The sequence below is a fragment of the Salminus brasiliensis genome, chromosome 5, assembly GCF_030463535.1.
Source record: "Salminus brasiliensis chromosome 5, fSalBra1.hap2, whole genome shotgun sequence".
In the NCBI taxonomy this organism is placed as follows: Eukaryota; Metazoa; Chordata; class Actinopteri; order Characiformes; family Bryconidae; genus Salminus; species Salminus brasiliensis.
In genome coordinates, this window is record NC_132882.1 from 38,122,502 (window position 1) to 38,144,767 (window position 22,266).

The 22,266-nt window shown below is 38.1% G+C and overlaps 2 protein-coding genes across 3 annotated transcripts in view; one reads left to right on the forward strand and one right to left on the reverse strand.

The window, feature by feature from the left end:
• pcmtd1 (protein-L-isoaspartate (D-aspartate) O-methyltransferase domain containing 1) lies at positions 1 to 14,788 on the forward strand. The gene is made up of 6 exons (XM_072680249.1): positions 1 to 116; positions 5,651 to 6,125; positions 6,487 to 6,589; positions 8,321 to 8,492; positions 8,834 to 8,957; positions 10,909 to 14,788. The coding sequence occupies exons 2-6, from the start codon at positions 5,819 to 5,821 to the stop codon at positions 11,283 to 11,285; spliced, it is 1,083 nt and encodes a 360-aa protein (XP_072536350.1). The 5' UTR covers positions 1 to 116; positions 5,651 to 5,818; the 3' UTR covers positions 11,286 to 14,788.
• Positions 14,010 to 22,266, reverse strand: part of sntg1 (syntrophin, gamma 1) — a 26,719-nt gene continuing 18,462 nt past the window's right edge. For both annotated transcript variants that reach the window (XM_072680248.1, XM_072680247.1), the window contains exons 15-19: positions 20,410 to 20,481; positions 19,497 to 19,649; positions 18,636 to 18,728; positions 18,008 to 18,118; positions 14,010 to 16,742 (exon numbers count right to left, since the gene is read on the reverse strand). In XM_072680248.1, coding sequence (XP_072536349.1) covers positions 16,560 to 16,742; positions 18,008 to 18,118; positions 18,636 to 18,728; positions 19,497 to 19,649; positions 20,410 to 20,481 — 612 coding nt within the window. In that variant the 3' untranslated portion in view covers positions 14,010 to 16,559. The remainder of the gene's footprint in view (positions 16,743 to 18,007; positions 18,119 to 18,635; positions 18,729 to 19,496; positions 19,650 to 20,409; positions 20,482 to 22,266) is intronic.

Here is a 22,266-nt window from a genome sequence, read left to right on the forward strand (position 1 = left end):
AAAAACACAACGCTGGTCGGGGGGACCCGCTCAAAGTAGCTACAGATTCACTACCTGCCACATTTACCAGCTTTCGGTCTTGAAAACAGCGCCCGGCATTTATTAATGGGGAAAAGGTCAGTGGAAATAGCTGTTTGACACCGACATCTGTTTCTCTTTCAGTTTGATGCTTCGCCAGCTTTATCGAGTGTGCTGCTTGTAGCTAGCTAGCTAACTGGTTAGCTTACGTTAGCTAGCTGGTTAGCCGCTTACTTAGACACCTATTGTCCGCTTGACAGAAATATGCTTTTTGGGCTTTTTAATGTTTTGTTCTGTCAAATGACAGGGAATCGCTTGCTATTTATAACACGAAAGATTCACATCTGGAGGCTATAGCCTTGCTAGCTCTTTATTTTGCGAGAGTAGCTAAGTAACATTAGATCTGCTTGATGGTTGAAGTAATGGAGAAGTAACGTTAGTCGGCTAACTCAGCCTGCTAAAGTTACCTGGGTTAACCAAACACGGTAAGATAGACGTTAGATAACGTAAGCTCCTAGCTAGCTAACTGACTTTTGGTCAAACAGACTGGCAGATGTTACGGATATAGCTAACGGAGTACGCAGTACATCGAAAGTAGTTGCAGAATGTGGTGGCTGTTTACAATGTTGGCAAATCCAGGCCCAGAAAGTCAAAATCCGCCCCAGGATTTTGTTCCGACTGTCTGGACGGCTGTACTGCAGTCCAGCCGTTCACGCAGTCGGGACACAGTCTTAGGGTGGATTTTTACTTTTTGGACCTGGATTTGCCACCTAAAGCCATCGAGCGAAATAAGTGCTTGCAGTCGCACGGCGTGTTGTTGTATGTTGACGTTGCTGACAGTGACCGTCTTTGACATCCATGCTACAAAAAGTTAGAAATGCAGAAACAGGTGTATCAAATGAATTGTTTTTGGATCGACGCTTCACCTTAAATTGATCCAATTTTCCAAAAAACGAGTGTAAACGGAGAGTTATCATGTCGCCTCATGCGCACATTCTGGCACTGGATAATGGGTAACATTAACGCATTCAAATCGCAGAAATCATGATGGAAAACGTCGTATAATGACCAGAGCACTCGTTTGGTGTGCTGCGTGCTCTCACATTAAAACCCAAGACGTAGCTAACAGCTGGAAGAAGGTACGATTTGTCAGTCTTTAACGCAGTGCGGATGTGGTGAGTTCCGCAGCTTGAAAACTGTGGCGAAACTGCGAGGACTCCGCAGATCTTGCAGCAGTGTGGATGGTCTGATGCGGCCTGCTTTAACGTCTGTAGTGGTACAGAGATAAAATAACAAGTGTTGATTATAAATGTTTGAATAAAATCTAGTCTTTTCAGAAATCCGAGCTTCAACATGATCCAACATCCTAATAGTGAATGTTTATGTTCAGTCTATTCTTAGAATTGTGTTAATGCAATGTTCATATTGTACTTATGTAAGTAGTTGTACTTGTATAATACAACTTATAGGGTCCCCAAACATTTGCTATGGGTAAAAGATGGAAAGAGTTCTATGCCTTTACGAGAATCATTCTTATTTATTACTTGCTTTGCTATTCACAGTAATTTTAGTAGTCAGTATGCTCAAACATTTGCATGCCACAGCTCTTTGGACGTCCCATTGCACTGTGTGGTGGTCAGTCCAGTGAGTCCAACCCTTTTTTTTTTTTTTTTTTTATGTAGGCACAGAGAAGCTAACAGCTGTATTCAATCACAACCGCTAACGGGTAGTTTAGTGGCCTTGGCAAGTTCAAATATATTTTGGGAGCAACAGTGTTTTCATTACGGCAGATCTGCATATGTCATGAAATGTAAGTTTCTTATAAACACTATCAAACACGCATAATGCATTGCAAAATGTAGTGTACAGACAGTATACACTGGAATTTCCAATGTAGACAATAATGCTGTGGTGTCTTAATACCAACAAAGAAGTTGTTGCCTTGTGTCTGATACATAGTCCTTATAGAAGCGTTTGTTCGCTCAGTGGCCATCTTTGCAACAGCAGACGGTTATTTCCAGTTACACAAGACCTTCTCTGTGAATGGGGAAAGACCAAAATACTTGAAATTGAAGGTCAGATTACCATTTTAAAAGCATGTTTTAATTCACTGATAAAATCTGCCAAAACCCCATGAACAGTTTGCACCGTTCGGGTCAATAATGCACAAAAAATAGATTTTTTTTAGGGGAATTTTCCCCTGCTGGCATGTCAGCTCTTCTCCACTTACAGCGTAACATGCAAGCTTATTGGCTCCTTTTGTTGGTGGGCAAGATGCCAGTTTTCTATACAAAATGTAAAGATGTCATTTTCATTTAAATAAACACTTATATGAATGAATTGATGGCTCCTACTTATTACAGAGAAAACCATTAGAATAACAACCAATAAGAAAAAGAAACCTTGCATGTGATTCAGTTTTGTTCATCTGTATACATCTGTATTTTTTGTATACACCCTAATTACAGCATGTATTTTCCAAAACCTGTAACCTAGCTACCGTTCAACAGTTTATGTGGCAGTTCATGATTTGCTTATGCGACAGAATATGATTGTCACACAAATATCAGCCTCACCGTCACCTCAAATGAACCATTCTGCACACAGCTATAGAGATATAGTGAACCAAATAAGGTTAAGTAAACAGGAAATAAAGTGATTAGCATTAATCAGAAGCAATAATCTCATAACACATTCCTGAGCTTTCCTACTCAAAGCAGACATTTTAACCCATGCACTGATCTAGGTAGGGCTATCAAAATAATTCAGTTATCAACGTATCGCACAATAAACGGACATGAGACGTTGATTTTATTGTTGCGCTGTTCTGTTCTGTCGTCAGCTTTCTGTCGGAGGAGAGGACGAGTCTGTGATCAGACAGCGACATCTATAGTGTAGGAAAAGAGTGCAATGCACACACTGACCAATGCATACATGAGATACACAGTTTTACCACCAAAGCTGAACCATAGTATTGTGTAATACAGTTGTACTGCTACTGTAGTCTTTCACACTGTTTATTCAAGTTTTACATGGACATTTGTAGCTTGTATTCCACTGCAAGACACACAGAAACTGCATTCGCCCTGCAACGCATGTGTTTTGCAAAGGTTCCAGGCCATAATGTGCGCTGTGCCTGACCTCTCTTGCAGCTGCAGAACCGTCGTGATTTGGCATCAGTGTTGTACCATATCTAACCAAAACTTAGCCAAACTATGAAATGTATAAAACTAACAAGCCTCTTGGGGATACAGAGTAAAGACTTCCCGCTAATGTGATACACACTGAGAGTCCATCACTCAGCCCAGTGTAGTGAGGCTCAGAACACAGCAGAACTAGCAGACACCACGTCTGAAGTGACATAACTTAGGTTTGTCAGTGGAGAGTAAGGTAATTCCAGTTTCAGTATCTGAATATTCGGAATAATTAATTGTTCATTGCTCTTTAAAAGAGTGCAATTGTCTTATTATGCTATTATATTATCATTATATTAGTGGCTTAAAATGTCAATAATATTGTTTATAGCAAATATTCCAGGAGCAATGGATCATCCCAAAATCTTTATCATGACCGATTTTGTATAGGCTCAAGTCAATCAGTTTGTACATCGACAGTTAATTAGTATTTATTAGTATTAGCATTAAATTAAATTAGTGTAAAAAATAAATAAATTAGAGAAAATTAGAAAAATATATTTATATTATTCATTTTTATTTTTAATACATATATATTATTGGAATAGGGACATGCATACAGTGTGGACAAAAATAAAGGTTTGATAAAAACAGAACATTTGAATTAATAGCTTTAAGCTTTGGAAACGCACTATGGCACTTTCTTGAGGCTTATGCATCTCCTCAATCGTTGCAGGCAAATATAACAGCCGTTTAGTAGACAACTCATCTATCAACTGTTGTCATTGCTACTATAAAAGGGTTTTCTCAGTGTTTGATGTTTTGAATCAGGCAACTATGCAAAACGTGTTTTACAAGCTTTTAGATTTAGATCTTTTTCTCCAGGAAGGGCTGAAGACTGTCTTGTGCATCTCTATTTGACCGGCAGACAGAGGCATGTGTTGTTGATGTGTATGTTGTCTCAGATTGCATGTTATTGTAGACCTGTCCCTGCTCAGCTCAGGAATCTGTTACGCCGGCCACTGAGTTCAGAGGGTTCCCTTGGTCACATCTCAGCCAGAGCTGGGTAGAGTAGCCTAAAACCGCACTCCTGCTCGTCTTGTTCCTGCATTGGAATAAGCAGACTGAAATAGACGTGGAGACTCCAGTAGAATTAAATCTAGCTTTTTTTCTAGGTTTTCTGTCTAACTAAGCTTATGCTAACCATTTTGGACTGTTGACTTTACCAGCCATAATCAGGTTGACGTTCCAGCCTTGAACAAGAGGTGCTATGCTTCGCCCTCTCATTACCACCCTATTCTGAATCACAGTCATTTTGAAAAGTATATGAATTAATGGTTGGGCAGGGCAGACGCAGAGACGGTACAAACAGGTTTGTTCTGGTAAAGCATTAGTGGTGTGTGGCAATTGTGTGATTATGCAAGCAGCACGCTAATCATATTAATGATGGATCAACTGCTTTAGTAGCTTAGCTTTATGTCTAGAAGGTCCACAGACTGAGCAAAACAGCTGGTCATTTCAACCAAGAATGAAAAAACAATAAACAAACAATAGTTTTTACCCTCTAGAGAGCTGCTTTAGAATTCATAGGGCATAGGAGTGTAGCAAATTTTGGTTAATTCTGCAAACATTTACCTGTTTATTAATATTGATATTAGCTCACAGTTCTTTTAATAACTGGTAATTAACAAACAAACAATCTAGACATACATAATCAAAAGACTTCTGCCCAGATATATACCTTACATACTTACATACAGTAATTAATTAAAGCATAGGTTTGCGATTTTACAGTTTATACTTCCATTGTGTAGCCTCTTAAGAACGTAAGAAGTGAAGTACAACCTGTACTGTATTTACTACAGAACTTTACTCGCTGGAGTCAGAGGGATGCCCTACAGGGTCATGATGAGGCCTAGTCGAACAGTGAAAAAAGACTTGACCTAGTTTCTTTTACTGCAGAAGTCTTAAAGGGCAGCATTCTAGGTAAAAGCACTCAGAAAGTAGAACAAGATTACTGTGAACACTTCCATGTTGGTGGTAGTGTAGAAAAGAAAAATAAAAGATAAGGGCTAAAGAGATCTCAATATGCCTGGATTAAGCACTTCTGGCCTATTTCTTAGATTATTTTTAAGTGTAGGATTGTTGCAGAGTGAGATCAGTCTTCAGACAAGAATCTAGCATTAAAAGGGTTGCAGCTGTTTTATGTCAGATTCAATTAGTATTTATGTGTCTGTGAGCACTACATTAGTTCCATGCCCACAAGTCCCTTTTAATTAATTCCTATATGGGGTTTGAATCCAAAACGAGGTCACATTGTTTGTCAATGGGATGTTTGCCAGTGTTAAGGGAACACTCACACTGCTGTTTTAGAACAGATACTATTTTCTGATAGCTTAGTTTGTGACATTAATTTCTAAAATGCATTGGAGTTTTTGTTCTGTATTTGAGATGATCTAAATGTTTGTCTGTGTGTTTGTTTTCCCCCTTTTCTCCAGACACGATGTTGATCTAAGGTAATTCTGAATCATCCTGTCTCTCATCTGCTGAAATCAAGAAAACGTTCCTCCTGAATGTGAACCACAGCTGGGCTGGTGGAAGAGCTCCAACTCCTCTTGTCCATATCTTCTTTTTTTCTTTTTTTTTTTTTTTTTTTTGGAAAGATCATGGGTGGAGCAGTGAGTGCAGGGGAGGACAATGATGATTTGATTGACAACCTCAAGGAGGCACAGTACATTCGCACAGACAGGGTCGAGCAAGCTTTTAGAGCCATAGATCGTGGAGATTACTACTTGGACGGCTACAGGGACAATGCCTACAAAGATCTGGCGTGGAAGCATGGCAATATTCACCTTTCAGCCCCATGCATTTATTCTGAGGTAATGGAAGCACTGAAACTCCAGCAGGGACTGTCCTTTCTCAATCTGGGCAGTGGTACAGGATACCTGAGCACAATGGTGGGCCTCATCATAGGTGAGAGACTTCAAACTTTTTTTCTTATTATTCTTATTGTGTGATCAATCAGTGATTTGTTGAGTAAATTGCTTTGTTCACATCTGTATTCATATTTCATAATAATAGATAATAGGTTGGTATGTCTACATTTATTGATTTCTGGTTTCTGCCACAGAAGTGCATGGTTTAGCTTTAACAAAGGTAAATTGCTTTCTAGAGTGACAGATTTTTCTGCCTCATTCTATACCAGCACCGGCTCTGCTGGAAGAAGTAATAATCATCTATAGTTGTTGTCTACAGTTACCCTGCAGTCACTGTCACCCTGTTTTTAGGTTCAATGGGCATTTCTTAATGTAATAATGAAGTTGCTTTTTCCCAGGTCCTTTTGGAGTAAACCATGGTGTGGAACTTCATAAGGATGTAGTGGAATATGCAAAAGAAAGACTTGAGGAGTTCATCAAAAACAGTGACAGCTTTGACAAGTGAGCAGTTCTTAATTATTATATAAGCTGACGTGTACTTGTCACTATATCTATGCAGTTGTATATAAAAAATATAGATTTATTTATATTTGTTTGATGTAAGAATAATAATTGTGTCTTATGTCTTATGTGTGAATAATTGTGGCTTATGCAAATGTTTGTAGACCTTTCTAGATATAAAGTGTTTAAATTTTTGACCTGCCTAACCTGACCTAAGGAGTCAAGTAAGGCCCAGGAAATGTCAGCTGACCGTTCCAGAGTATAATAAAACATTCACATTTTACATTTAGCAGACACTTATCCAGAGCGACTTACAAAAGTGCTTCACTGTTTACCCTTAGCTAGTTTGTATAGGCTAGGATCCGAGATACCTCTTAAGCCTACATACTACTAAATACAAAAGTCAACATAGAGACCATAATACCTGACACTACACTTCGCCCAAATACTCTTGGAAGAGGTGGGTCTTCAGTCAGCGTTTGAATACAGAGAGCGACTCTGCTGTTCTCCCAGGGGAAGTTTATTCCACCACTTCAGTGCCAGGACAGAAAAAGCCTGGATGCTTGTCTTCTGTGGATCTTGATGAATGGTGGGTCAAGCCGAGCCATACTAGGCTCAAAGAGCTCTCGGAACTGAACGGCTTTTGACCATTGCCATCAAAACCTTTGGCTCTCTAAACTTTGTGCTAACACTCAACAACGATGAGCTAGTCTAAGTGGCTGGCTGAAGATCTGGATATGAGGCTAACATGTGCAGCAATAGAGCAGGAAAAGGTATAAAAGATACCTTTTCTAGCTTGCAATGTCCACTATTCCAAATCACAATAAGAAATGACAGTGATTTAGAAGTCAAGGCAAGATCTAGACCAAGAAAACTAATAGAACTGCAGTTTTTGTTGAATGGCTGAAACTTGACATTAAAATGTCAAATCCCTGTTACCCTGAAAAACTTGTAACCACTCAGTTGAGTTGCCCAGTTAGTGTAAACTGAATATAACGCAAACTCTAGCTCAGATAGCTGAGCCTCATTGAAGAACAATGTGCATTGAATAGCTATAGCTACAGCTGTCTAGATAGGTAGGTAGCCATAAACATCACATTTTACTGTGTCTATGTTGCTGTGCTTGACAAAATGGACATGTGTGTCCATTTATTTAGCACAGTAAACTTGATCTGTTCTAGTTCTGTTGTATTGCAGTGACTGTTCTGTAATACTTGACTTGCAAATATGATTCCTGAATGGGTCATCTGGAGTTTAAAAAAACCCCTGAAGCTGCTAAATGAGGGTCCAGGAATACAAATGTATTTCTTAGTGTGACTGTTAAAGGGTTAAAAACACAAGTTGAAGTTTTTACAATAGTCCCCTGACTTGAACATTTTTGAAATGTTGATCAGTGGGAGATATTGGTAGATCTTAAACATGCTGTGGAGCAAGAAGATTACAAAGATTTCCAAAAAGTCTATCACAATTACATTTTTGTTATGCAACTCATTAGCATTTGCAGTATATGTTTTTTGTAATAGTTTAATGCCAAGGTCTTTTTTCCCTTCAGAAATAATTAAAATCCACTGTATTTACATTCAGTCAAGCTAGAAAATGCTCTTGCAGATTTCAGGTTGAATCTATTTATCTGTTCGTTTCAATCACTTTTTCAGTTGCATTTTCCACAAGTTATACTGCGTAATTTGCCACCTGACATGTAAATGAAATTTTCAAAATTTTCCCTTTTAGGTTTGAGTTCTGTGAGCCCCATTTCGTAGTGGGGAACTGTTTAGAGATTTCATCAGACAGCCATCAGTATGATCGTATCTACTGTGGAGCAGGGGTTCAGAAAGACCATGAGAACTATATGAAGGTCATGCTTAAAGTTGGGGGCATACTCGTGATGCCAATTGAAGATCAGGTAAATTATTTTCTGCAGTTCTGGTCTTTGGCATTTTTTCTTAATTAAACACAAATGAGTTAAAGTGTAAATATTAAACAGGAACAGTGAAAAAAAGAAAATCACAATGTCACTCTTTTCTGTTAGCAAGTTAAGCACCAGCTAATCAGGTGTAATTCAGACATTCACCACACTATTTAAAATTTTTGTTTGTTTACGTATCAACTGAACCTTTCATCTTCCATCAGTATTACTTAATAGGTGTGTTGTTTGATAGCTATATTATCATTTTATGCACACTCATCTGATTAGTTTTTTTTTTTTTTTTTTTTCCACTTGTGTGCTTTTTTTTGCTGTTGCAGTTGACTCAGATAACTAGAACTGGTCAGAGCTCATGGGAGAGTAAGAACATCTTGGCAGTTTCTTTCGCACCTCTAGTACAGCAGAGCAGAACCGATGGCAGCAAGCCAGACGCTGTGGTGCTGCGTAAGTTACTACTGTTTAACTTGCACATGCATGCGTGAACACATACACTTCTACAGAGAAAATGAAGCAGAACTACCGCATCAGTTAGTATCAGAAACATCAACACATCTAATTCAGTTTCTGTTTTGATGATTGTGGAGAGCACTGCCTAAAACTCTCCACGATCCAAAATCTACTAAAGGTGTTCAGTTAGACTAGGATATGGTGACTGTAAAGGCCACAGCATATGATTTACATAATAAGAGCTGCATGAAAGAATCATAATTAAATTGTGATTTTGATTCATTACTCAACTCAATTTGATTAAAGAACAGTGTTGTGAATCATCAACCATTTGCTGATTAGATTAGAAAATATATCTGATTGCACTGCTCTGTGAGCAATGCTTGTGGTTTTTACAATGCTTAACTCTCAGATTGTCATTTGTGTTTGTTAAAAAAAAGGGTAAATGCACTGCTATTCAATTCAAAATCAAGGACATCTGGGTGTGTCCTTTTGTTATACATACATGGCAGCACTTTGGTTGTTTTATCCACCTTATTTTCCATTAAACTATGGGGCTGGCCATCTTTGTTTTTTGTGTAGGACTTCCGGTGTGAGAACTGGTCCTCTGATATAGATTGCAACCACAATAATAATAATAATAATAATAATAATAAACATACAATGAGTGGTATAATATGCCTAATTAGAGGGTGTTAACAATAATTGGAACGGTGTTCTGAAGACAATGCAAAAAAGTGCAGGGAGGCACCATTCACCTTATATCCACCGCCTTCCATAGTAGAGGACTAGATGGATGCAGAAAATAAGTTTAACGCGCCATGATTTTTAAACATACTTATTTTAAGTACTGCAGTATATATTATTGCTATAACGCCCAACTCTAGCGCACAGTCCAGCTTGCAGTATCAGTTTAATGGGGACTGGCAAAACTAATGTTGAACAGGAAATCAGGTAAAGCCAGTCTGTCAGTGTTTTAACATATCTGACCCAAACTCCAAAAGCACTATAAATGTGTAAAACTAACAAGCTTCTTGGGCATACACACTGATTCACACTGAGAGTCCATCACTCGGCCCAGTGTAGTGAGCCTCAGAACACCGCAGAACTAGCAGACACCACTAACAGGTCTGTCTTTATATGGTAGTGGTAACCAATTGAACATGGCCACATATCTAAAGTGACTTTACTGTATGTATATATCCAACTACAATGTCTGAATATTCTTAATAATCAAAAGTTCTTTTAAAAGAGTGTACATGCCTTGTTAAGATCTTAAAATGACTAATATTGTTACTTTATGGCCTCAATAGAGCATGGCATTGTTAGTAGATCATTCAAGTCAACACTTTAGAGAAAACAAATATAGGGCTTAATTAAGGCTGTATTCTTTGTTCAGTACAGCCTGAATTATACATGTATATTTTTAATGATTTGGTTACTATGCATTATGATTTACTCATTATGACCTTTATCATACCATATCATTGCATTATTAGTTGTAATAAATACCAGAAATGAATACTGAATTTGGGATTCACACATTACAACTTATTTAGTGTCTCATTAGTAATGAGTATAACCTCATTTGAGAATATGGAACACTCCTTGCTGTATTTGTGACTTGAAGCAGCAATAAACCCACTTTTAGCAATTGTCCTGGTGCTACCTAGAGCCCCCATGAATCAAAGTGCTGCCAACTAATATGTAAATAATAGGTAACTAATGATTAATAATTTGCATGACCGGGTCTTAACCAGATGTTTATTCTGCATTGCTACAATTACTAAAGCAGTTATGGCAGTTAAGCAGTTAAAGCAGAATGTTAATAAACTAAGTCGTGTGTTATGTATTCTTGTACTAATGACATGTCATGGTGAAGGAAATGTTTGTTTTCTGCCACAACAAAGTATCCATTGATGAACGCATTCTTCTGTTTGTTGCTCAGCTCCGTTGGCTGTGAGGAGCCTCCAGGACCTTGCACGCATCTACATTCGGCGCACGCTTCGCAACCTGACCAATGAGGAGGCACTGGCCAAGGGCCCAGTGCAGAGAGCACCACAGAAACGCAAACTCCGCCGCTGCCGCCGTCGCCATCGCATCAACACCTATGTGTTTGTGGGTAACCAACTGATTCCCCAGCCCATAGAGAGTGAGGAAGATGAGCGCATCGAGGAGGAAAGCAAAGAGGAAGAGCAGGAAAAAGACACTGTGGAGCCCATTAAGCTGGAGGAGCCTCAGGTTAACTTTCTGAGAGACAAGATTCTGAACCTGCCACTGCCGGAGTCACTGAAGGCGTACCTGTTGTATTATAGAGAGAAATAGGAATTCTGCCAGCGGTCGAGTGGATTTTTGTGGTGGTTCACTTTTTAGGGCAAACTTTTTCGTCCTGTTCATTTCTTTCATATTGTAGCAGAATTTAAGGTTTTTCAGGATGGGGAATCTGAATCTGGAACCTATATGCTGTTCTAATGATTTATAATCCTGACTTTGAATCTGATCTTGGAATCCTTTGAGCACTTGAGGTTCTGAGGGGGCTGTGCAGAACATTTCTAGTTCTCTGTTTATACTCAAGAGTTTGCTGAATTTGCTATAATATTTTCTTGATATTGTAACAGAAGCTTCTGTGTTTGTTTGTTTTTTCTTCTTCTTTCCCTCCTTCTGAGAGACATCTATTGTCCAGCCTGTCACCGATCAATTCTGAGTGGCACTGTTTGTCAAATTTGTAGCCATTCGTAGTTCATTTTCCTCACCAGCACACACAAGAAATTGGTTGGGAATTGGGGACTATTTGCCTTTTAGGAATCTGGGCGTGTTTGTGCTTTGTTTGTGTGCTGTGGATTCCTCGTTCTGGACCCATTTGGTAAAGCCCTGTGTTGTACTGTGGTGTCTGAATGCACAAACTGTCTCTGTGAGGTACATCAGTAAGCTGACTTCCTGGGTTTGAAAGCCTTCAGTTGACTGAGGTGCTTTGATAGTTCTAGCACTTCAAACAGGATGTAGATTAAGCTCGGTCTTTGACTTTCTGCACTGATGAGCTGTTTAAGTCAAACACTAACTTTAATCCTAATCGGAACCTACTTGTTTATAGTAGGTAAGCACTCCATTGTGCTTATGATATAAAGTGAAAAGGGTCTTAGCTGTCTGTGTAGGGTGTTACAGGGAACACCAAGTACAGCCTGGTTCAGGAAACATTGTCAGCATATTGGAAAAATATCACTTCATACTAATGGGTATGGAGCATAGCATTGGATGGAGATCCTTGAGCTAGGAAATTAACTTGTGAAAACCGTTGCTTTGTGTACTTGTAACACTGTAAATTATGTCCGTTTCTTCAGGGATGAGGGTGCTCATGTTCGTTAGGTAAGCACTGAACAAACTCATATTCAGTATATGGCATGCACTTACTGACCGATGGAGATCCTGAGGAGTGTTTGTCTAGCTCGTTGTAGTGCCGAAGACGTTCTGCGTCTCCTAATGCCTTCTGGAACAACTTGTAACGTCTCAAAGTTTTTAGCTTAACTTACAATTGTGCTTCAAGGTGAAGTTTTCCTGATGGCACAAATCCACCAATATTGACATTTCCAACCTATTTAGCTGGGAGTGGGATTCGCTCGCCCCGACTGACATTTTACACAGCGATAACTCATTCAGGGTATAGGTTTATTATCTGCTGGTCAAATATACAAAATTGCACAACTATGTGGGGTTTGGAAACTTTCTGAGTACTGAAATTTGTTAAGGAAAAAACAAAAAGGAAAAAAAAAAGAAATTTGATCTCTTAAGCTCTGTACCACTTTTGTATACATACACTGTTCATAGAATATAGTGTGCATACATGCAGAAGCTTTATTAAGTTCTGAAGTCTGTCAAATAGCTGCATTATTCCTATGGTCTTGACAGGACTAAAACCTGGAGGACTAATGTTAGATTGAGCACAACCATTTTTTAGGATGGATATTTGTTAAAACACGTCTGCTCTTCAAAATTGACCTGCCCCACTTGCCAAAAGACAATTAAATGCCTTTTATGACTTCTGTCATATTAAAACCTTTTTTTCCCCTAAATCATATGATTTTATAAGCTAATGGAACTCTATTTGTTTTTGAATTGCAGCTGCCAGTGTTAGATTTGAAGAAAAAAAAGAATCTGGAAGCACAATTTCTTGGGCTTGCGGTAATCCACTTAAAAATCAGAAAGTAAGAGACAGCCTCGAGTGCATGTTTAGGAAGCAGGCTGTAATGTTCATAAAATACTCAGTGTCTGGTTTTCCCAAAAAGAATTGTTGTAACCTTTTTTTTGTTCTGCTCTGTCTAGCACTTTAGAATGCAGTGTGCTGTGATATGTATTTGTGTAAGAAAGTTTCAGTCTTTTGAAGAGAAAAAATAAAAATGGTAAAATAAAGAATTTAATTCCAAAGCTTCCAAGTGGTTCAGCAGGTTGGCACAATCTGGAAATGTCAGGGTAGCCATTGCATTGCCTGGTGGTGAGCTTTCTCAAGTAAAAACAGGGGATCAAATAATTCTTGCAGAAGTTGCAGAACCAATATGTGCTACACTTGTTTGTTGTTAACATTTGGGATTATTCCTTAGTTTTTCCCTCCACACCTCTCTTGCATTCACTTCACTAGGTTCCACAAACCAGTACTTAAGCATTAGTGAATTTAGCAAAATGCTCTTTAATGTGGGCTCAAGGTAGGAAAACTATTTTGTACTTTTTGCTTGTTTGTTTTCTTTTTTTTCTGAAGAGTTTCAGAATGTGGGGAGTTTCAACATTCCTGTCAGTGTTTCAGCTGGACAACTTGTTTTCCTACAGAAAAGCTCATAAAAACTGTGTTTTTTTTTTGAAGTGCACCACTGACTGTTTGTAATTTGATGCTGTGTTCACAAGCATCTTCTCATTAAACATATTCCCAGAAGTCTTATGATTTGATATTTTCTTATTTTATAGACTATTATATTAACATATTTGAATTGAAAACAGTAATGTAGTTAATAGCAAAATGTTATTTCTTTTTACAAACTAAGGCAATCAACAACAGACTGACCATACATTATAAAACTTTATTTTAAGAAGTACACTATACATCTTTATTAAAATCAGCAGCGGTTGCCAAAAATAAAAGGGTAACTTTTTTAGCCTCCCTCTTAGAAGAATGAAACTATTCCAGTGACCCATCAAAAGATTTCCCTTGTACAGAAACCTTCTTTTTGCATAGTCTTTAACACACACACACCTTTATAGCAGGGCACAAAATATGGAATTACTCAAAGTGCTAAAGCACTCAAACAGGGCTTAATTATTGCAAATCCAATCTTAGTTTATGCTTAAGTGAGGGAGAGCAGAATTATTTTAAAAAATCTAGATCAACATACTGATTTTGTTTCAAAGATTTTCTTTTAGGGCATTGCTAGACTAAACTATACTGCTGCGTTGGTCTCTGTTGGAATCAGGGTTTTGTTGTTCTGAACGCCTTACTGGACAAATGAATAGTAACCCACAGCAGTAAAACATTCTATGCTATGTTTGCTCATAATGTTGTACATAGTACTAAAACAACAAAAAAAAAAAAAAACTTTTGTGCCATGGTGCTACATACATCCTTTGCATGTCATAAAGACCTCATACGATGCTAGCATGGTTGAAATGACCGCATCATTATGACATGATCCAATGGGGTCTTTTTGTACACTGGGTAACAATACTCTGCTTGGTCTGTATTAAGGTGATGGTGGGAAAATTAAAGGGCAATAGCTATTTTGACTGTAAAAATAAGAGCACACATTTCTATATATCTTCAATAAAGCTTGAGAAGCAGCGTAACAAAAGGATGGTACAAAGTTTTCCTTGGGAAACAGTCCCCCTTTTCCTCACAGTTCAAACCTGAACAACATACAGTCACTTCTCAATTCATTCTTAAAGAAAATCAGCAAAATGAAGGGGAGATGAGAGAATCTAATTCTTTGCATGAGCAACACGATGACTTGTCATGCTCTAGTTTCACCATTTTATGTTGGTACCAAGAAAGTTGCTTGTCACTGTTTGTTGTGTAAAGTTAGCCAGTCAAAAAAAAAACCCTTTGTAATACTGATCATTGTACTGTGGTGTGCATTTTCTGCCTCTCTCCTATAGAAACATAGACATTTAGAACTTTTTGAGATGTTTCATATTAAAAATGTCACATGAAAACCAGTAGATGTTAACGTCTTCCTGTTTTGTCAAACCGTTTTTGCTCACTTTTGGTCACTGACCTAGTTTATTTTGGAGACCAAAACAAATTAATTGCATAACTACAGTACCCACCAGAACTATTGGTAGTCAGGGTAAAGATGAGCAAAAAAGCTTGCTATGAAAAAATATCTTTGTTGTTTAAATAAGGAACACAAACTTCACAGTTCAACTGATGGCAGATAAAGGTACACTGACACCTGTAAATACCACCCTCTCTATTAGGGTGACAATTAGGAAGTGTTAAACAACTGCAACTGTGATGAGTCTGGAAGATGGCACAAATCTATTTTCCCCCTAATTAGTGATGAGGATGATTTGAGAGGGCAAAACATTTTTCGAAAATCACAGTTGGATAACTGCAGGTATTGCCTGGATTTCTGGGAATCCTGTATCATCAAGATTTTTCAAGAAGAAATGTTGTCACATCACTTTTTAGGATTTTAACACCAAGTACAGTTTATACTCTTAATGAATAAGCACTGGCTTGGCAAGGATAATAAAAGTATTCTGATTGTCATTCCAAATGCAGGCTATAGGTTCTCCACAAGGGGGCGCTATAAGCACGCAACTACCATTTGTGTGCATCGCTGAAAAAAGGACGTGGCATGAACTCACACCAGCTGGATATCATGAATGCACACCATGAATTTTGTGTATATTAAGTAAAGGCCCTCAAGCCATAATAAACATACTCAAACGTACTCATACCCTACTCAAGAATGTGGTTTTGTTTAGACTGACAGATATGGCCTAGCTAAAAGACTCCTCTAATAAAACCAACTCTTTCTTAGTCCTTTCCTCATCTTTACCAAAGGTCCCAATAATTGTGGTGTGTATCTTTGAACCTTATCAGATATCCCTCATCTCATACTTTCAGCAAGAATAGTCCATGGCAGTTATCCCATAGATCCCTCTTGATCAGATTTATCTGACTTAAAAAAGGACTGAATACACTGTCAGGAAATGCTAACACCAACTGCATATAAATGTACATACTGCAATATCAAAGGGCATGAATGAACTAGTGAATGTTGTCATCAATTTTTCTAGCTAAGACACAGCTCAGGATCCTGATGACTTCACAACAGATCGTGCCCCGCTCATATGTCCAACTTTATGATAAAAATTCCAATCCAAAACACAACGTCAGTGTTTTGTACTTGTGTCTGTTGCTCCAATGCAAGCAGGCTCGGACTTCCTCATATAGGTCAGTTCAAGGCTCCTTGGTGAGACTCTTCTATTGTCTTTACAGGCTGATTCCACAGTCTCATTTAAACAGCAATGCTGAGTTCCTCTGTGGGTAAAGTCAACATAAATTTGTCCTGTTGTGAGTTGGAACAAGAGAAGGGGGAGGACAGCAAGAGTCTGTCAACTCGAGTATTTTAGCTTGGAAGCCTGTGCCATAGAGGTGACGGAGGTCAACGAAGGGACTGCCGTGGCTGTGGCAGCGTTCTGACTGCCCACAAACACAGGATCCAGACAAGCCACTTTGGCAGCAAAAAATGCATGAATGCAGTGCAGCACTGCGAAAAGATTGGAAAACTCCAATTCCTGTAAGGAAATTCAGAACAAGACATACAGTCAGGTCCATAAGTATCTCAATGTATTTGAAATAAAGTAATCTCGCAAGATGTGATTGAAGTGACATTTAGCCCTAACAAAAGTATTGCATAAACCATTTAGGAATTGCAGGCTTTATGTTCTTTTTACCATAGGTCCATCATTTTCACAGGCTCAAAAGTAAATGGACAATTGACAAATAAGCAGTTTTATTACCAGGTGTAGCCTTCCTCCCTCATCTTAGTAAAAATAAACAAAATTAAATATCTGGTGTTGATTTCAAATGTTATTTGCATTCGGTAGCTGTTAAATGGGATATCTAAATATGCAGTCCAAAGAGTTGTTGACACAAATGAAGGAGGTCATTATAACAAAACAAGCCTATCAGAGACACAGCAGAAAAGAAAGGTTCCACTGGCTAGCTCAGCAACACCACAAATGCTGTATAACCACAGAAGACAACTGAAATAGATGATTGCATCAGCATTGTTGGTGTATCACAATCAAAGTCAAAGGCAAAAGTAAAGACATAGGGTAAACTTTAGAAGCAGATCAGAGTGCAAGAAATCATCTAAGAAACTAAATGTTCAAGTCAGTCACATGACCTCAAGCCATGTGTGCATGCTTTCCCCTTACTGAAGACAAAACTGAAGGCAGCTGCAGTAAAGGCTTGGAAAGACTCTTAAGGAATGTTACTCATGTTGTTAAAGCTGAAAATCTACACTCCAGTCAAATCAAGTTTCAAGTCAAATGCACTGTGGTGGTGTACTAAGGCAACACTTCAAAAATGGCCACTGTTCAAATACTTATGGACCCGAATGTATTTAATATCAAACAATGAAAAACATGAAAGAACCCAAACACACACAGCAGATTAAAAGTGCTAAAACTATTCCAGTACTTAAGTGAGTCCACCCACTCACCCCTGCTGTTTCAGCCCACTGCTATTTATAAAGGGAACAATTGTGAAATCACTACATAGAGTCATGAACTGTTAGATTCAATATTACAATAGTGATAGTCTAAACATGGAAGCTCATAAATGGGATATATATATATATATATATATATATATATATATATATATATATATATATATATATATATATATGGGGAGAGAGAGAGAGAGAGAGAGAGAGAAGGATTAATAATATTTATTCATTTATTCATTCACAGATGATTTCCCATGTGGTCACATTAATCTGTTGCTCACTTTTGGGCTGGAATATGGCCAGGTTCATTTAAAGTTTGCTTACCTTTGCCTCAATAAGTTTTGTGTCTTGATTCTGGAAGAGAAATTTGATTTTGCTCTTGCCGTCATCGGAGGATCCTTTGAGTTGTGAGAATTTGTACCGCCACAGCACCGCCTACAGGGGGCAATACCCTGATTAATGTTCTACAGCTTTACAAGTCAATGGTTCACACACTATTCTGCCATATCATATCACATTATATCATAAATTCATGCAGTGCAACTCAGCATACACTAAAATTATGATTTTTGAATAGAATAGCTTGATGTTTATCTTATATCCTTACATGGATTAATCTTCAAATAGGTTTAGTAAACTTTACAGAATGTTCACACTGCTTCGCTGCACTCTGCGGACTGCTTAACAGCTTAAGCTGAATAATAACAGCATAAAAATGTAGTGCTTTAAACAGAAAGTATATGGCAGCAATATGCCTCCAGTTGTGCTCATGTATTATAATACTTACCTGCACCTGCATGGCACAATCACCAGTATTAAATTAACCCCTACAGAGTTTAATATCAACCTAAACAGCTGAGTTAGATTCCAATTAATCTGGGAAGGGCATTCAATCAGACCCGTATTATGAAAGGCTAAAACACTCAAGGATAGTTGTTCACATCTGACTCACTTTTGATGCGGCGTCGAAGCAGACAAAGCCCATGCCAAAGTCTATGGTAAGTCCCATGAGATGGCTCTCCATGATACAAGCATATGTTTTACACTGAAAAAATGAAACACTTGGCAAAGTTAGGCTGAGCAGAAGCCCGCTGGCAAAAACACAACTCCTTCTCCAGTCTCTGAAGTGTTTAATTAGAACGGTAAGTGTTGTACATCATTGTTAGGGGACCAAAACAAACAAACACGTTTTTGGCTGCAGGCAGGGTAAACTTTGCATGCCAAGTTTGTTTTGTTCAATGAAACCAGTAAAAATGGATTGCGTTCTCTGGTGTTTCTCTGGCATATCTTTTGTAGTATGGTTACAAAAAGATTTTAACACAGTCTCTGTACATGGTAGAGCCAATAACCCTTGTTTATATATAGGATAACTGCATGTCTACCAGCTACAATGCAATACAGTCTAAGCTTAGTATCAGATATCCAGCCCTTTAAATATATTCCTACAAAGCACAGTGATGTCATTTTAGTTGAAATGCTAATATATCAACTACAGTTCTGGAGATTATATACACCAGAAATACACCAGCCCCCACATATTACATAAACAACTGCATAGACAGGTATTTATACAGTATGCAAAGCACTAGATATTTTCCAGAGTGAGCACATAAAAATAATAACTGCAGGAGGACATTAAACTGTCGCTGGCACCGCTAGTATCACTCTTAAGCCTACTCAACAACGCACTGTGCCAGCATCGCCTGCCAGGTGCTGCTATTTTTTTCTCCACTGCAGTATGCCGAGTTGGGCTGTACTTGTCTGTTTTGTGTTCTTGCTGCAAAAAGCACAAGGACAAAAGGCATGTAGCTACCTGTATTCTCTCCACCTCGAAGAAGGTAGCCATCTGGAAGGCCTTCTCCCAGAGCAGAAGCTCGCTCTCCAGCTCCACGCTGAACACCACGTCCTCGCCTGTGTCTGTCTGTAGGCTGAAGCACTGTCTCCGCTTGTCCAGTAGGTCACTGTCCTGAAATGCATGGGAAAAAAATGTTTTTATGTCACACTGCACAGATAACAGTGGAAGTCAAATCCATTTCAATATAGTACATGAGAACTTGTGGGGGTAAGTAATAGTGTGTTTCTTGCCTTCAGTAAGGTAACTCCACTCTCAGTGAGGTTTATAACAGGCACACCATCTACACAGCAGTTTTACTTCAGAATTCCTCTTGCTGCTACCACTGACATCAGCAAACAGAAGTGAGCCAGGTCCCCTGGTAGTACATGCCCAAGCCCACATGTTTCTCACATGAGGTGGTATGCACGTATGCACGTATCATGACCAGTTTCTTTACTTGCTCAACACTGGCATAGCAACTCATTCTATCACTTTTGAACTGAATAATCTGAAAATATGAAAAATCTCATTTGTCCATAATACTTTTTTTTCCCAAAACTATAACATAGCCCTGAGGCTTACTAGTGGTTTGCATCTAGAGTAAATCCTCTTATGTCATGCATGCATGGGAGTAGGCAGTAGGATTCATTTGCAGAGTATGTTAATTAGTGCCTTTCAAAGAAATGTGTTCAAAAGAGGCAGAAACTGCTATGCTTTCTATAAAAAGCTCAGCCAATAAATATCCTAAAATTAAAGCAGAATTTATTCTTTAATAGTGAAGTATACTCAAAGCCAAAAATAACCAAATTGTGTCACTGGCTGGCTACCTACAGACCACAATGTATGTGAATTTCTTTTCAGTGTTTCAAACTATTGCAATAACAATAATTACCTTGAGGATCTTGCACATGATCTCATATACAGTGAAGCTTTGTTCAGCTCTGGTCCAGTCCCAAGTCGTTACCTAGAACATTTCAACACATTCTCTTAGATCAACAGTTAAAAATCCTGAAGCTTGTTAGCTAAAAAGGTATGTGTGATCAGGAAGGTCACTAATTTGCTCAGTGTTGACAAAGATTAAGCTAGATAATTTCAGGTTCATTTAGCCCTCCTGAACTACATACAGGAAATCATTACACAGCTCTGCTTCTTGAAATGAGGTTGTGAGTTTGTCATACTAACTTGTCCAGCCTGAGGGATAAATAGAGAGTCAGATAATCTAACCTACCTACTGCCAACCAGAGAACCAGACAAAACACCATCACACGACCACCACCTAGTTTTACAGTTATGGTGTACTCATAACTGTGCTTTATGTATGTGTTCAAGAAGTTACACTTTTGACTCACCAGTCCACAGAACATTATTTCGAATTGGGGTTGATCTAGGTGAGGTGTAAGAGGAGTCTTTACGTCCCTCTAACTTAACAGTGTTTTTTGCTTTGCAGCTCTACCATTCATACCATTTTAGCCTAGATTTTTTTCTAATGGTGGACTCATGAATGCTAACCTCATCTGAAGTGAGTGACTCTTCTGTGACTTTGTGGATGAATCACTGCTGTTCTCAGGAGGTTTTAAACCAGGAGTGGACCATTTAAAAAGTCATTCAATAAAATAGCAATCTTTCAATAAAAATAATTGTTAAAAAATATTTACAATATTATATATTTATATATTATATTATATTATATATGTATATATGATATTATATTATATATTATAATTGTAATTAGATTATATATTATAATATCATATATTATATATTTTCCTAACTATGATGGATACCTGTGTTTCCCCAGTGTCCTTGTTTTTTTTTAAGATGATCAGCACACATTCAACTGGGGTGTCCAAACTTTTGACTGGGAACTGTGTACTTTGTGTGCTTTTTTTATTCTTTTCATATTTTTTCAGACTTTTGGGTAAGATTTGTGGCATGAAGAGATGAAACAGTGAGACAGAAAGACCAAAGAAAACTAGAAATATAGAAAGTGATCCTAGTACACTCATACAGGGCACATTCCACTGTTAAAACTGTGTACTGTTGTAAATGTTTACTTTGAAATTCTAGGTGTAGATCTTATAACTGTTTATAACAGATTATAGCCATCTGCCTTTCTCTCAACATTTAGTAAAACGGCTTGCTGAGTGATCTTTGATGTTTCACCCACTTAGAAATTAAATTGAGTGCATACCTTTTGAAGAACAAGGTAATGCATTTGCTAATTTATTTAGCTCTGACCCTCTTTTAGTGGAACCAATGAGGTCACAAACCTCTAGCGATTTCAAAATGACAGGAAAAGCTTCATTTTAATTTGAAACTTCTCATATTATTGATGTTATGCTCCATATAATGTTGCTGAGTTGAGGATGGTGTCTTTTAAAGGTAATTGCTGATTGTGTACAGAGATTAGAGTTGATTAAATGGAGCCTGAGTGCAGAAGATACAAAATCATCAAGTTCAGCCAGTCCTACATGAACAGATTAATGGATTTTCCAAAGTCTTACACTGTGCAGAGAGCGACAGCAAAGACCGCACTAGCACAGAAAGGGAGCAAGGTCACAAACATTAGGAACATAATAGAACACCTTTACTGTTGAATGAACAGTAATACAAAAACTAGTTCAAGACTGTTACTGAATTTTAATGATGTTGTGATGATGAAATAATACAATTTGGTTGAATGTAATTGGGTAAACGGTAAATAGTAAGTAGTGACTGGTGAGCTTTTTAGGTTTTTTAAGAAGTAGCA